Source organism: Canis aureus, chromosome 11, assembly GCF_053574225.1.
Source record: "Canis aureus isolate CA01 chromosome 11, VMU_Caureus_v.1.0, whole genome shotgun sequence".
NCBI lineage: Eukaryota > Metazoa > Chordata > Mammalia > Carnivora > Canidae > Canis > Canis aureus.
Window position 1 is genome coordinate 49151949 of NC_135621.1, and position 15383 is coordinate 49167331.

A 15383-nucleotide genomic window follows, 5' to 3' on the forward strand; every position below is an offset into this window, starting at 1 on the left:
CACATGCACACATATAAACACCTACCTGTACCTGTGAGTTCACATGAATACATCCGATTCTCAAATTGCGGTACACCACAGAGTTGATTCTAATTTTCTTCCTTTCTGTATTTGTATCTCCCTTTTCAAATTGCAAGAAACCTGGATTCCAGTGGCCTTCATATTTTTTCATTTGGTTAATCCCCTGTATATAACCAACCTCCCATCTACACCACATTTTTTCTAGTATGTGGATACCCTTCTCACCCTGCTGGGGCTGTATCTCCTGTATCAAGCTGCCCCATAATCTGCACAGATGCCTTCCTCATCCTATTCCAGCGCATCCTGGCTTCTCCCATAACCATACTGTGGTTACCTAAAGGCTTTAGGCCTGTATGGAGAAGGGAGGAGGAAGAGGATGTTGGGCTTTTTTTCCCATTAACTCCTCAGGGATTCCAACATGTAGTGAGGACAGCCACTGGGGTACATCATCTGAGTTTTGGCCAGTCTCCAGGGGCTTTAATGACTCAGTAGGCTCTGGTGTGCAGGACTGTGGGGAAAGGGGGCAAAGTGCCAAGGCTGGAGAATGGGAGAAATCCAGTAGCTGTCATTTTTTTGCTGGAGCATCCTGGTTCCACCCTAGTTGTCCACCCTGGACCCACCCCCAGAGATTCTGATTTCAGGGGTCTGTTTCTTGAAACAAGACCAAAGAAACAAACTTCCTCCAAGAGCATGCAGGTTGTCTATTCGGCCTCTCCCTGCACTGAAGGGAGAGATCTGCTTGTGAGTAATTATCAAGAGCAAGGGTTGCAAACTTTTCCTGTTAAGGGTCAGTTTTTCAGGCTTTGAGGGCCACAGTGCCTTTCTCGACTACTCAACTCTGTTGTAGTGTGAGAGCCACCCCAGACAATTCTAAAGTACTGCTGGTATGGCTGTGACCCAGTGAAACATTTATTTATTTAAAAAGGCAATATGCTGGATTTGTCCCAAGGCTGTAGGCTTCATAGACCCTTAATCAGAAGGTGAAGGTTTTGAAATTTGCATTTTAAACCCTCCAATCTCAAATCATGCTATTGACAGGGAAATTTTAATTAAGCAGAAAGTAATTACCTGTATGGACTCAGAATATTTATTTTGTTTTTTAAAAGTAGGCTCCGTAGTGGAGCCCAACACAGGGCTTGATGAGCTCACAACCCTGAGATCAAGATCAGAGCTGAGACCAAGAGTTGGACGCTTAACTGACTGAAGTCACCCAGGCTCCTGACTCAGTATTTCTGATGGGATCCTTTTTTCCTGCTCTTGCTCCTATAAAAATGATTTAAGACCTAATCTTGCCCTGGGTCAAGCTAGTCTCACCAGTCAGGTTCACAGAGATATCTTCTACTTGTTTTCTTTCTTCTACTCGACCTCTTGTTTTGAATCCAAATTCAACAGCTAGCAGCAGGGACATTTAAACGGACACCAAATCTAAGTGCTAACCACAGACCTGGTAACCATAGGGTCTCTACTGAGACCCAAGTATTAGTCACGTGGCAGAGGCCCCTTCCTTCAGCCCAGCCACGTGCCTGGAGCACCAATCAGGCTCCAAGGGGGAGAGCAAGGAGGGACTGGGAAGCAGAGTGAGGAAGCATCTTGCTGGCTGACCTGTTCTTTCAAGAATACAGCCAGTGTTCATGCCTGAAAGCAAACACTCCTATTTTCATAATCTAAACTAGATCATTCAAATCTCCTCTGTCATTTGTTGATAGGATTGGTTCTTCCTTTAAAGTGGCCAGGCAACAGAGGAATAGCCTGGTCCCTATTATCTGGTCTCTGCCTGAGACCGCTATGGCAGGGGAGGCGGCAGGCAGGTGGAGCACCACCCATTTTCTGCTGGCAGCTGGGGAACAGCAGCACCTGTGGAAGTAGCAGCTAACAAAACAGTAATATTTTAAGCAATAGGTTGAGATTTTTTTAATGCACACCAACTCAAAGGCTGATAATACTTTTCAGCTTTCCATGTAACAGTGCCCATGCTCGTCTTTTTGTAAGCCAGAGCTATTCCTTGTTTCCCCAAACTGTTAAAAAGCTTCACTGCCCCATGTTAAAAAGTGAAGCTCTTTATTTTTATTGATCCCTCTTGCACTGAAGCTGCTTCCATCATGATTTGAAAGCCCTCCTCCTTCTCTTGGCAGTAAACTTGAACATGTTTTCACGTGGGAACATGGGTTTTGAACGATTTCTTGGGCCTGGACTCCCAGTATCCTAGCTCTGAGCTACAGAATGGCATCTCTGATCTCAGGAATACAAGTGTGCATGTGGGGAAACCGTCCGATAAATGCAACACACACCTCTCCAAAAGAACATGGCGTGGAAAGCAGGACAGGCGCTGTGTTCATTGCTTCATTCGATGACGTACAACCAGGTGCCGACCAGTGCCTGGTTCTAACTAGTGTGTCTGCAGAGCACCAGAAGAGCTCACAGTCTAGGGGAGGAAACGACAAAAGCCAAGTAAATAATGAAGAGAATTTCAGCAAATGCATGGCTGGAGCAGGGTTGGTGAACATACTACTTTCAAGAGATCTCTGCAAACGTGGATCCCAGTAGCCAGCCAATGTGCAAACAGACGTGCAGGGGCAGTAAGTATGAAGTCGGTTCAGTGTTTTTGCTCTGCCTGAACCAGATGTTTTCTTTTCTTCGTGCAAAAAAGAAAAAAGATAAGTGCTTATTTTGAATTTGCAGATGCAGCCATTTCCTTTATTTGTACTAAGGCTGCATAATGTGGGCTTTGTAAAGTCCATGGGTCTGAAAGCAGGATACATTTCTAATGGAAACAGCAAAGTGATAAATTACCATGATTGTGTACCCCCTGCAGCTATTAGCTAGACCATACTTCAGGAATGTTGCTTGCACTTTATAGAAACTCTACAAATACTGGTTTGTCGAAAGACAAATATTAAATGAAAATTGTGCTCAAACACAAGAAAAAGTGTGTAGAGTACCCACTGCAGACTTGAGGAATAAATTGTACAGGGAAGAACAATTTGCAACACAAAGCTTACTTAGTAATTTACTGGAATTCACAAATTTGGCATTTATGCCAAGCACTGTGTGTTTGACTAAATGGAGGAAAATCATCGTACAGTGTAAAGCTGTCCAGCCTGGGAACATTTGTTTTAATGTAAAACCTTGCTTTGTCTTTAAAGCAGAAATATCCTAACAGTTTAGAGATTCAAATTCGAATTTTAACTGGATTTTTAACTGAATGTAAGATTTAACTGGATTGGGTTTTTTTTGGGAAGTCGGGAGTCCTAGCCATGTGCTAGATCACTGTGATTCTGATCATTGTGGGTAAAGTAACTTCTGTAAGCCCAAAGTTTCTCATCGTGAACGTGAGGTAAGAGGGGTGCCCAATGCACGGTAGTGGGTGCCCATGGTTGGCACCAAAGAGCAGATGGGACTTGACAACAGTACACTGGCGGCCTGCGGCTACGGCTGTGCAAAGTCTGGAGCTATAGACCCAACATAGGGAACCAGGCCTTGGGAGTTCACAAGCTGCATGATACTTGCTCTTTTAAATGGCTGCAGGAGTCCTGGAGAGACAACTAATACACTAGGTGGGGAGAAGGGCAGAGAAGCTGCAGTAAACACGCCAGAGAAAGGGACAGCAGGTTAATAATGCATGAGGGGTGAAGTGTGCCCGGGACCATTCTGTGTAGCAGTCCCAGACACCTGTGTAGCTGTGGAAATGTTCCTTCTGACAATACAGATAAAAACCCCTTCATGTTCAGTGTCCATTTACCATATATCCACCCCTACTATTAATTCTTGCTAACCTTGTACCCTCAAATATTTACTTGTCCTTACAACAGAGAAGCTGTGATATTATTATTGGTTCTCTACACACAAACTGTACACCATTTAGCAAAGAAATTCTGGCTGCGACAGACTACCAATTTTTAGTTTAAAATTTTAAGACTAAAAAAAATTTTTAAGGCTAAATTCCTTGAAATGATAAAAGTGATTATGCTAAAAATCTGATAAGATTAAAATGAAGAAGCTCACAAGTTTTTGGAGTATAATTTATTCAAAGCATTTCACATTAAAATTACATTAGGTTCAAATACACGAACATACAATTACATATAAAACATTTTATACTTCCCAGGTTTACTATGACATTTAATTTTTAGAGTTAGCTGTGTGCTTAGTCTAAAATGTATTGAGTGCTATAATTGTATGTGCTCTCTATTTCTATTTGTTTCAATTTTTCTATTAGATATTTAGAAAGCATTTCTTAGCCCACCTGGTATATACAATCATACTTTAAATATTTAAATTCAAAAGGGGAAGCCATAAGTGCTGTTTAGAAGGCTAGATGAGGGATTTGTACCTATTTCCCCTGCACTGCCTTGCATTTTACCAGTCAATATTCAAGGATGGCTTAGAGTCACTTCATGCAATAAGACTGTACCCTCAGTCTCTGGCCCAGACAATACTGGGAAGTCCAGTGTATGCCCCAAGGTTATGCCTCATCTGAGAGACCTATTTGAATGAATGTCAATAAAATGTTGCTTCACTAACTTATGGTTAGCATAACTGCAAAACATAAGGCCTGCTGCAGCAGAATCACTAATGGCGTGAGGCTCATGGCCAGTCGGGCAATATAGGTATAGCCATAACAGGTACAGGTCCCACACCTGGGGAGCAAACAAAGGAGAGTCCTCTAGGCTGGGCCTTGGCATCGGCCAAAGCCTCTGTACCCTTTGGTCTAACTCCACAAAACAGAGATGAAGGAAAGCACAGCCAATGCCATGATGACATTTCCTTCTTGGCTTCCCTCCATCAACCCCTCCCTTTTCATGGCATCTGCAGGCTCTAGATGAAGGACAGCTGGGTCCATAACTCAGGTAAGCAGGACAACCAGCATGAGGCCAGGTCTTCCTTCAAGGCAAGGTCTCCCCTCATGTAAGTAGTGGGAACCACTGACTTCAAGTGGATAAGGAATATACCAAAATGAGGATAACCTCAAATAAAACATTTTCAACATTTTTGATAATAGATTACCTAATCCCCAAATAGGTCACTGTTACATATTAAGAAATATTTGTAATGGTAAACTGTTTCACAACCCAGCATGAATTCTTTTATAGTAACTACTGACTGTAGATACTGACAGACATGAAAGTCTGATAACTGATAAACCTGAATATAAACCACAATGTCCTTCATATATAAAATCACATATTCAAAGGATGAGTATGAAGTAAGAAAGCCTGGTGTACTTGTGTTGGCAAACGTGAAACCAAGCCAAGAGGAAATGCACTGCTCTGCTCCATGATCAAAGTCATGGCTAGGGCTCAGTGTTAGAGATGGCTATGAACAGAGCCTTTCAGAAGCCTCCATGGTAGAAGGGAAAAGCACAGTGGGGAACATCTAGGCGCTGGCAAATAGCACCCTGACCAAAGGCAAGGGACAGTCTCTAAGTTTCCATTTCTCATTGGAAGATGAGTGCTAGATGTGATGACTTATAATATAACATGCCTGCTGGTGCCAAAAATTTACAAAACTGGAAGATTATGTAGGGTTTCACACATGAAGTGAATTCCTATTATGGAACAGTAAAGCCTTAGAAAGCTCACTATCATTTTGTCTAGCTCCAAAATTTTCAGATAAACAATATTAGCAAGCAAATCTTCAATAAAGGAATAACATTTTTATGAAAATAATGAACAAAACAGAGCAGGGAACCTGAAGAGTCACTAGGAGAAGAACCCTGAAAACTGACAGCTTCAAACATCAGAAGCCGCAAAGAAAATGCCACAGATTTATGTTGTAGGCAAACCCCAAGAAAGTCTAGTGACTACATGCATACCTGCACACAGTATTGTCAATAAAGTGTTGAACATATACATTACGAATAAAAAAATACACAAAGTAACTTTTCAGTTATTTATTGTCCTCTCAAATATACTTAAAAAATAACATTTTAGACACTGAGTCACAAATACACAGGAAATAAAGTACTGCCTACTTGTTTCACAAAGGGTCTTCCCTTGAATCCCTTAGCTGCTTTCTATAAAATTTGAAGGTTTCCTGTTAAGGAGACAAAAAGGGAGGGAAGTTACAGGAGTAGTCGTCAGTGAGAACTGATGGCACAAAACTCAAAAGTCATAAAAAACCAAACCAGGGATCCCTGGGTGGCTCAGCAGTTTAGTGCCTGCCTTTGGCTCAGGGCGTGATCCTGGAGACCCAGGATCAAGTCCCACATCAGGCTCCCTGCATGGAGCCTGCTTCTCCCTCTGCCTGTGTCTCTGCCTCTCAATCTCAATCTCTCTCTCTTTCTCTCTCATGAATAAATAAATAAAATCTTAAAAAAAAAAACAAAACAAACAAACAAACAAAAAAAAACCAAACCAAACCCTCAAAAGTCATAAAGTGCTACAAACTGATAGCAAAGACCACCGGGCCCATGGCAACCGCTATCCCCTCAAGCCTCAGCACTCCTTTCTGCTCACGGAATCACTAGCTGAAGGGCCCAAGTCCAGAGTTAAAGCTAGCACTGAGAGCCTCCACTGTGTGCACACATGTGATGTGTGTGCAGCCTTTAAGCCTGACTACGGAAGGTTCAAATAAACATGAGTACTGACTTGCAGCTTAATGATACAATAAAAAAAAATTCTGCATGTATGATTTCTCTCTTTTTAAAAAGATTTTATTTATTTGAGACAGAGAAAGAGTGGTTGTGAGACAGCATGAGCAGGGTGAGGGGCAGAGGAAAAAGGAGACACCCCGCTGAGCAAGGAGCCCTATGTGGGCTGATCTCAGGACTCCACGATTATGACCTGAGCTGAAATCAGCTTAATGGGCTGAGCCATCTAGGCGCCCCACATGTATGATTTCTCTTATTAACATAGAATAAAACAACACAAAATGTCCTGGGCAACTGATTAAAAATGGGCTGAGAACCTGATGGTCCAGATGGTAAACAGACACATGAAAAGGGGGCTCAACGCCACTTATCACCACAGAAATGCAAATCAAAACCACAATGAGCACCTCATACTTGTCGATATGAAAGACAAGAAATAAAAAGTGCTGGTGAGGATGTGGAGAAAAGGGCAGCTCATGCACTGTCGGTGGGAATGTAAAGTGGTGTAGCCACCATAGAAAACAGTATGGAGGTTCCTCAGAAAACTAAAAATGGAAATACCATTTGATCCAGGAAGTGCACTACTCAATATTAATCAAAAGAAATCAAAACCAATTTGAAAAGATATGCAACCTCATGTTCACTATTCACTGATTATTTACAGTAGTCCAGCCCATGGAGATAATGCAAGTAAGTGTCCATCAATGGATGGGTGGATAAGGAAAAGGTGATATATGAATATATGATACACACATATATGAGATATATATGAACATTATTCAGTCATAAAAAAGAAAAATTGTGCCATTTGCAACAACATGGATGGACCTTGAGAGCATTAAGCTAAATGGAATAAATCAGAAAGAAAAAATATATACCATATAATCTTACTTATGTGGAATCTAAAAAACAAAAACAAAAAATCAAAAAACAAACAAAAAACCCCAAGCTCATGGGTATAGAGAACAGACTGGTGGTTGCCTCAGGTGGGCAGAAGGGGTGAAAGGGAGTCAAAATGTACAAATTTCCAGTTATAAAACGATCACGCCATAGGGAGGTAACATCCAGCACAGTGACTCTACTTAATACTGTATTGAATATTGGAAAGTAGCTAGGAGAGTGGATCTTCAACCTTCTCATTACAAGAAAAAAATTCCGAACTGTGTGGTGATGGATATTAATGGATTTACTGTGGTGATCCTTTTACTATATACACATATATGGAATCATTACATTACATACTTGAAACTATTATGTCAATTCTACCTAAAAAAAAAAAAAATCCTAGATTAAGAAATAACCAACTTGCTTGAAATGAACAAGTAATTCACAGGGAGACAATGTGCTTGGCTATTGAAATACAGGCCATTAAATCCTATTTCAAAGTTGAAATGATGAGAGAATTGCCCCAAGGACATTTGATAAATCCATACCTATAGTTGAAGGTCTGAAATTGACCTTCTATTTCAAACCTCAGCCCCAGAGGGCTATGTTCTCCCACAGCCAAACCCGCAGCATGACTGCTCAGTTCCTGAAGCCTTCCTCCGAGGCTTCTTCACAGAGATCTAATCCGTATGCAATTAAGTATTCAACTTACTTTTTCTACACATTAATACAGAGCATACATAAATCTCTAGAGGTATTCCCCCCCTTAATTAAGGAATACTCACAGGGGGTTCGGTGAAGGGGACAGGCTCTCCAGCATTCTTCAGCAAAACTGCATAACGCTTTAGTAACAGATCATTCAATTTTATATTCCTTGCAATCAGATTTTCATATAGCACTTTAGCAGATACAGCATCCTTGTCTAAGACTGGAAGAAAGATATCATTAATCACAGATGAAAACAATCTACCTTCCTCTTTTCCCAACAACACTTAGCCACTCAGGGATTCCTGAACCCCTTTATCCCAAGGCAAAAGAATACTTAACTAGTTTCAACAAAAACGCCACATTCAGAGTCCACAGGTCCCTCACTCCTCCCCACACCTCTCATTCAGCATCATTCAGGATGAAAGAGAAGAGGACAAATAAGGCTATTAAAAGACCCATGACAGTTAAAGTGACTACAAACCAAAGTCCTCAATCACGAAGTAAATACACACCACGCAACCTGCTTCTGCTTAAAACCACACTTGAAATCAAGCTAACTCAAGGACTATTGTGGTGAGGGTTGTGTAAATTACGGGGAAGTCTAATCTACATCAAGATGAAGATCATCAGGGGGATCCCTGGTTGGCTCAGCGGTTTAGCACCTGCCTCTGGCCCAGGGCATGATCCTGGAGTCCTGGGATCAAGTCCTGCATCAGGCTCCCTGCATGGAGCCTGCTTCTCCCTCTGCCTGTATCTCTGCCTCTCTCTGTGTATCTCATCAATAAATAAATAAAATCGTAAAAAAAAAAAAAAAGAAAAAAAAGAAGATCATCAGCTAAACAACACCAAAAAGACTGGCAATACATTCTCCTATTGTAAAATAAGTATCTCCCCAAAGGGAGTGAGCATGGATAACTCATCAACTGTCAGATCTTTGCAGTTTGGATGAAGTCAATTTCCGCTCTACAGGAAAACTGGTCCCCACAGGGGCCAAAGCCCTTGTTTGCCACTGTCAAGGGCTCACCTCAAGCTCTACTATTGTCCAGGAAGCTACTCAGAAAACTCTCCCATGTGGCCTGTTACTACCTTCATGGTCTCCCGGCTCCTCCCCATCCCAATTCCCGAGTGACATTACATAATTTAGTGGCAGTTTTATGCTGTTTGACACTATTTCCTGGTAGTAATTATTTAACATCTCCCAAACCCCCTAGTGGAACTTTGAGAAGTTTTATGATTTTTTAAAAAGATTTTATTTATTTATTTGAGAAGGAGCACATGAAAGAGGGAACACAGGCGGGGAGTGGTGGGTTGGGAGGAGTAGATTCCGCACTGAGCAGGGGGCCTGATGGAGGGTTTGATCTTAGGATCCCAGGATCACGACCTGAGTCTAAGGCAGATGCTTAACCCATTGAGCCACCCAGGCACCATAAGAAGTTTTAGGATTACTGCCTCTGTTTTGAAATATATCATGGTCCCCTCGTAAGGGTGGAAAACAGAGAACCAATTTACTAATTCTGATTGCAGTTTATTGTTCTGACAACAGTAAAATCAATAAAGTAATTCTTTAATTGCCCCTTGCCTCACATGATCAGTGGGTGGCAGATGGACAGGTGATCATAACTAGAGAGGAAATGCTTACACTTATCTTGATTACTGAGAAGACTTTAGCCTGGTTCCCTTTCATGTGTGATGAGCTGGCAATCATCTGCTTAGAAGACTGGAATTTCAACTGTGATTTAAAGTAAAATCTTGGGGCCCATTTTTTAATTAAGGGATCTGTTATTTCACAAGTATAGGCAGGTGGGGAGGGTACCAAAGGAACAAGACAAGTCACGTGATAGTCTCAAATATGTATCTATTTCATGTTGTTTCAGGTGGCCTTGGGGAGACTAGACTGCTTCCGGGTGTATTCACCCAAGGGGACTTCCAGGGCTTTCTGGGAGTCTGGGATCCTATTCAACATAGCTGGGCCCAGCCAAGGATGCTCAGTGAATACTCTTATGTTAATTCTATGAATAATTACATATTTTTTCTCGTAGTTTTAAAACATATTCTAAAGCTAAATCAATTATTTATATCATAGTTACCTGATATTAAGGATTACGGTCTTTGAGCTAAAGACTAACTTAGTTGACTATACAACAAATATCTAAATCACTTAAATAACAAAGTCAGATTAAACTTATTACCACAGCTTTTCATGGCAGAAGTGTATACTTCTTCCTTTTCAACTAATTCAGGAATCAATTCTAACAAAGACTTCAGAGTGGATGCCTAGAAAATTAAATATAGGAAATGTTACCACAACTTGAAAGAAGAGTGAAATAAAACACTGATATATGGACATTATTTCAGAAAATCTTCACAATTACAACACAACTGTCTATTCAATTTATTACCTTTTCCCCCTTCTGTATATCTTAGTATTTATTGTTGATTTAATAATTTACAGCCAAAACAAACAAGCATTTTTCAAAAGTTAATGAAATTCTATTCACATGTCTATGAATAATTTTCTAAAATATCATAAAGATTGCTTCTTTTGTCAACTGGTAACCTTCCCAAGAAGTTATAAAATCCCAAAGGGTACAAAGATATATTAACTGTATCTTAAGGTGCCAAGATTTTTAAATAAAATGAAGAATTTGATTAAACATTCTGAAGTTTTCCCTGCTTTGTATATAAACAGAGCCATTTCCAGATCTCAGTGGAATGTTTACTTGAGTACTTTCAGAGGTTATCTGGACTAACCTATGGGTTTAGTTCCTACCTGCCACACCCTAGTGATAACCAAACACGTTCTGATATTGCTCCATAAATCAAGGATGGATTTCTATACCTTTATGCCACGTTCTCAGCTCACAAAAGAAACTATATCTTATTTATCCTACTGTCAAATAGCTAGACAATATAACTGGAATTTTAAAAAATTCTAATTCACTCATTACATATTTATTCAATCTATATAACTGGATCTGAATCCTTCCAGGACTTCCTGCAATTTAGTCTCCTGAGAGGAATGCTCTGAGCAAATATATTACTGGACACTTCCTGTCCATCTTCCAAGCAAGGCAGTAGGTACTTGGCATATGGGCACAGACATGTAGAGTGCCAAGTGCTTTTTGGATGTCTCATACTTTTTAATCACAAATTTAAAAAATAGTCTCTTTGAAAGGAAAAAGAAAAGGCAACTAAATATTTTTGAAAAGCTATTTGCTATAAATAAATATAAGAGATAAAAAGTGCAATTAGGTACATTTTAAAAACAGAAAAAACAGTGTGTTAGTGTGGGGGAAATTAAGGAGAAGCGGACCTCTCAGACTGGAAACCTAAATGTTTTGCATAAAACATTACAATTGGCCCTCAGTTTGAAACTTTATATGTGCCCCAAAAACCTAAGAATGAGGTTTGCTATGCTCAATGATAAAATCATATCTACAAAAATTTTTTTGGAGATACGATTTTGTTTTTTTTTTAACATCAAAAATAGTACTTGGTTCTGTTTACACACACACTTTTCGTGTAAATAAGGTAACTATACAACTAGAGAACATTAATTTGTGGCAAATGCTAGTTTCAAAGCCAAATGGCTCATCTACCTGATGGTTTGGACCTGAGAAATTGGCCAGAAGTAGACAACAGCATGGAGACACTCTGCAGTGAAGTATCTTTCTCCTCAAGTGCTTCCCCACTATTAAATGGACCAAATGACCTAAGCAATAGGATATTTCTCTTCCATTTCTAAGGGCAACTTTCTTACTTTCTTTTTATTTTTTTTTTAAAGATATCTATCTATTTATTTAAAGTTATCTCCACCCTCAATGTGGGGCTCAAACTCACAACCCCAAGATGGGGTCCCATGCTCCACCTACTGAGCCAGCCAGGCACCCGTTAAGGGTCCTTTCTTAGGGCTCCTTCCACACAACTACATGAACAGGGAATTCACTGCGTGAACTTGGTTTGCATTTCCAGTAAAACAAAGGAGCCAGAACGGACTCTCTATCAACATCTAAAAAAGTGAAGTAGAGATAAGCAAAATCTTCAGTGTCTACAGTGATTTTAGGTAAGGTACTGACCGACCCAGAGCTCTTATGTGAAACTCAGCACCCTGAATTAAGGCTGGCTTCTAGCATCCCACATCTGTCAGCAAGTCAAGCACAGTACCTTTCCTGGTCTCTGAGAGTTCCTGATACAGAACACCAAGAAGATTGAAGTTTGTTCAGCAATCGCACCACATCTCTAAAAATCGAAACATCGTTTGGTAAGTGAAGGTTTTTGATAAACAAGTAGACCAAGGTGAATATTTCCAATTAACAAAGTTCACAATAATATAGTAATGTATCATTACCAATGGGAAGGCCTAATCGTCAACCAATTTTTGTACGGCAAGAAAACAGAAAACAAATGCGAGCTACGCTGAGCTTTCGTGAATATGCTGCCCTTGGCGCTGCAAGTATAAAGTTTGTTTAAAAAGAAAAGGGAAAAATTAAACTAATGCTTCAACAACCGCAGAATAAGGTTTAGGACTGCAAAGAAAGAGGAAAAAAAAGAAGCACTATTCCTCTCCAATTATTCTGCCAAGCATTCACAAGTGAGCTAGGGATCATAAGGTTAATTATACATTTAATAAGGTGTCAGGGAGATAACTGCTCGTTTCTTTATAAAAATTAAAATGTACAAAGCAAGTTCTCTTTAAAGTATAATTACCTACACTTATGCATACAAAAGGACTGATTTCAATCTCTCTATTTTATAAAAGGCTTTCATTGCAACAGACAGCCAGCGCTTGAGAAAGAGACAAAAGTTAAACTCAAAAAAAAAGTTTATGTGACAGACCAGATAAATCAAGTGTCTATCCAATCTTAGATGCTATAGTGAAATCAAATATGGCAAGACAATATTTTAGTTTACACTCATCACAGATGTCATTCTTTTAAGTTTCTAAAAGCACATTGCTCTTTCAAAGCTTTAAAACATTGTCAATACTAAAACGAATAGTATAAAAAGAACTTTTGGGGACACACAGAACATTTACATTATAAACTGATGTTTTCGACATCTGTGAATAAAGTATTCTTCGCTGCAGCAAGAATAATCTTTGACTGTTTGACAAGCAGGTAAAGGATGGGTAAAGGGTTTATCATCTGAAGCCTCCATCTACTGAAGGGATGACAACGAAAAAACTGTGGTTGCTGCATCAACGCACAGCTGTCACCAAGAGCCCTAGACAGGCCGCTGTGTGAGTGCAGCTTAGAGGGCACGGGCAGCAGCCCTGCCTCCTCCCAGCTAAGGCTGCCGTCAGCACGCACTCTAGGAAGAGCCTGGACAATGTTGGCTCAGGACAGGCTGGCAGATGAAACAGCAAGTGCCACTTCATAAAGAACTATCAAAATAGTGTGTTAAAATGGAACGAAGACTCTGACATGTGTAAGCAGAGATGCACACCCCCTAGTAGGTACACTTAGATATGTGTACACACAAAGATAAAGCCTCAGTTTATTCCTTTTAGATGGAACTTTTAACACTAAAAGCAGTAAGGTAAGACAATGAAAGAATTCCTGAAATTCCTTACCTACAAGAACTGCCTTTTCTGTTAAAAAAGAAGGGGAGGGGGGTAGGAAAAAAAGTAACCAAACCAAACCAAACCAAACCAAAACATTCCCAATTAGCTGGAGTTTCTCTCTGTCCAGGAATAAGAAGTAAAAAAAGCCTCAGAGGCAAGTGCCAATTTCCATCTTTCACAAAACTGTTCACACAGAGAAACTTAAGAACTCCTTTTAAAAATGGCTTGGAATCTGTCAAACTAGATGAACTTCAAGGATCAAAACTAGAGCTCCAGCACAGGGGCACAGTTTCACCTTCCCCATCTACCGCTTAACGTGTTTCGCAGCTTGTAAAAATGGAACTGAATATAATACTATTTACTATCAGAGATTGGTCCCGGGCCTCAATTTGACACAGGGAGTCTACACAAACACAGCCGTTGGCGGGATCGCAGTGACTGTTTGACTGCCACCTGCTGGGAAGGGCTCCCCAGCGGTGCCTGTTTGTGTACATTGCCAGTGGCAGCTCCGATCACCCACCGTTCTGTCGGCACTTGGCACAGCTTTCTATTTAGTGCTGTTAAAATGGCATGAATACAGTTGTCTCCTTCCCTGAAGATTGCTAATTTAACTGAGAGCGCGGGCCACAGAGACCTGCATTTGTCATTTAATGTGTCTGTGACACGCAAGTGAATAGAAAGCAAATTCAACTCTTAATAAACCTTGAATAAGGCACTGCGAATGTTTGAGTATTCAAGTGAGAAGCTGTACTTGAAAAGCAAACATTTCCTACTTTTTGTTTGCAAACTGTGTTGCCATGGTGATGTACAGTCTTTAGAGTGTTGGAGAAATTAAAGTAGGAAATCAAAGGAATGGCTTTGCATTACCTATCTGTATAGAAACATTTGTTTTTACATCATTCAGCAAAACACATCTTCCTTCACTCCCCTTTAAGTCCTAGGGCATTTCTAGCCTGGACTGGCATCTTTAAAACCAGCAACCTCCACTTACAATCCAGCCCTTGTCATGCGACCTTGGTTCACAAAGAATTTAAATGTACTGGCAGCACCATGCTGTTTCCAAAACCCTACCATGCCATACCTAGGTCTAGTAATTTCTCATAGTTCTCTCAAGTCACAAGGCCCATTGCTTCAGGTGTGGTGAGTCATTACCTGTAAGAGAGCTCTGGCATCATCCACCTTGCCTGAATCCAGAAGCTGAAGGAAAAGATCAGTGACAGGTTTGTAAACTGCAAACTGATTGGCCAGTCTCTCTGCCATGATGCTTACTGAAAAAGTAACGGGTAAGAGAAACCTTTTGTTTAAACAGTGGTATAACTCGCCCACCAATGACATTTGGTCCAGCCTCACTAGAGAGAAAATGTGCTTCTGTGTTCTTTAGCGAGAAAAGCTCACTTACTCTTTTCAAATGCTGGTTCCATCTGTTCCTCTATTATTTTTCTGAATAAGTATGACAAGCCAAAGTATTGGGGTTCCATGGTTTGACTCCCTGAAGTTAGCATATTTTCAATGTTTTCTACTGCAACATCTATGTTATTGCTGTAAGACAAAGTAAAATCAACTGTAAAAAAAAAAAAGTATTTCCTGCAGGCAGTTTTAATATGAGAACTTACTTTG

General features: G+C 40.3%; 1 protein-coding gene across 1 annotated transcript in view; it reads right to left on the bottom strand.

Annotated features, from left to right (window-relative positions):
* Positions 1 to 5896: 5896 nt before the first annotated feature.
* The window catches only part of LRPPRC (leucine rich pentatricopeptide repeat containing), a 112686-nt gene continuing 103199 nt past the window's right edge, over positions 5897 to 15383 (bottom strand). The window contains exons 33-38 of the mRNA XM_077915239.1: positions 15166 to 15305; positions 14919 to 15034; positions 12368 to 12442; positions 10393 to 10477; positions 8281 to 8423; positions 5897 to 6054 (exon numbers count right to left, since the gene is read on the bottom strand). Of these exons, the coding sequence (XP_077771365.1) occupies positions 5998 to 6054; positions 8281 to 8423; positions 10393 to 10477; positions 12368 to 12442; positions 14919 to 15034; positions 15166 to 15305 (616 nt within the window). The 3' untranslated portion in view covers positions 5897 to 5997. The remainder of the gene's footprint in view (positions 6055 to 8280; positions 8424 to 10392; positions 10478 to 12367; positions 12443 to 14918; positions 15035 to 15165; positions 15306 to 15383) is intronic.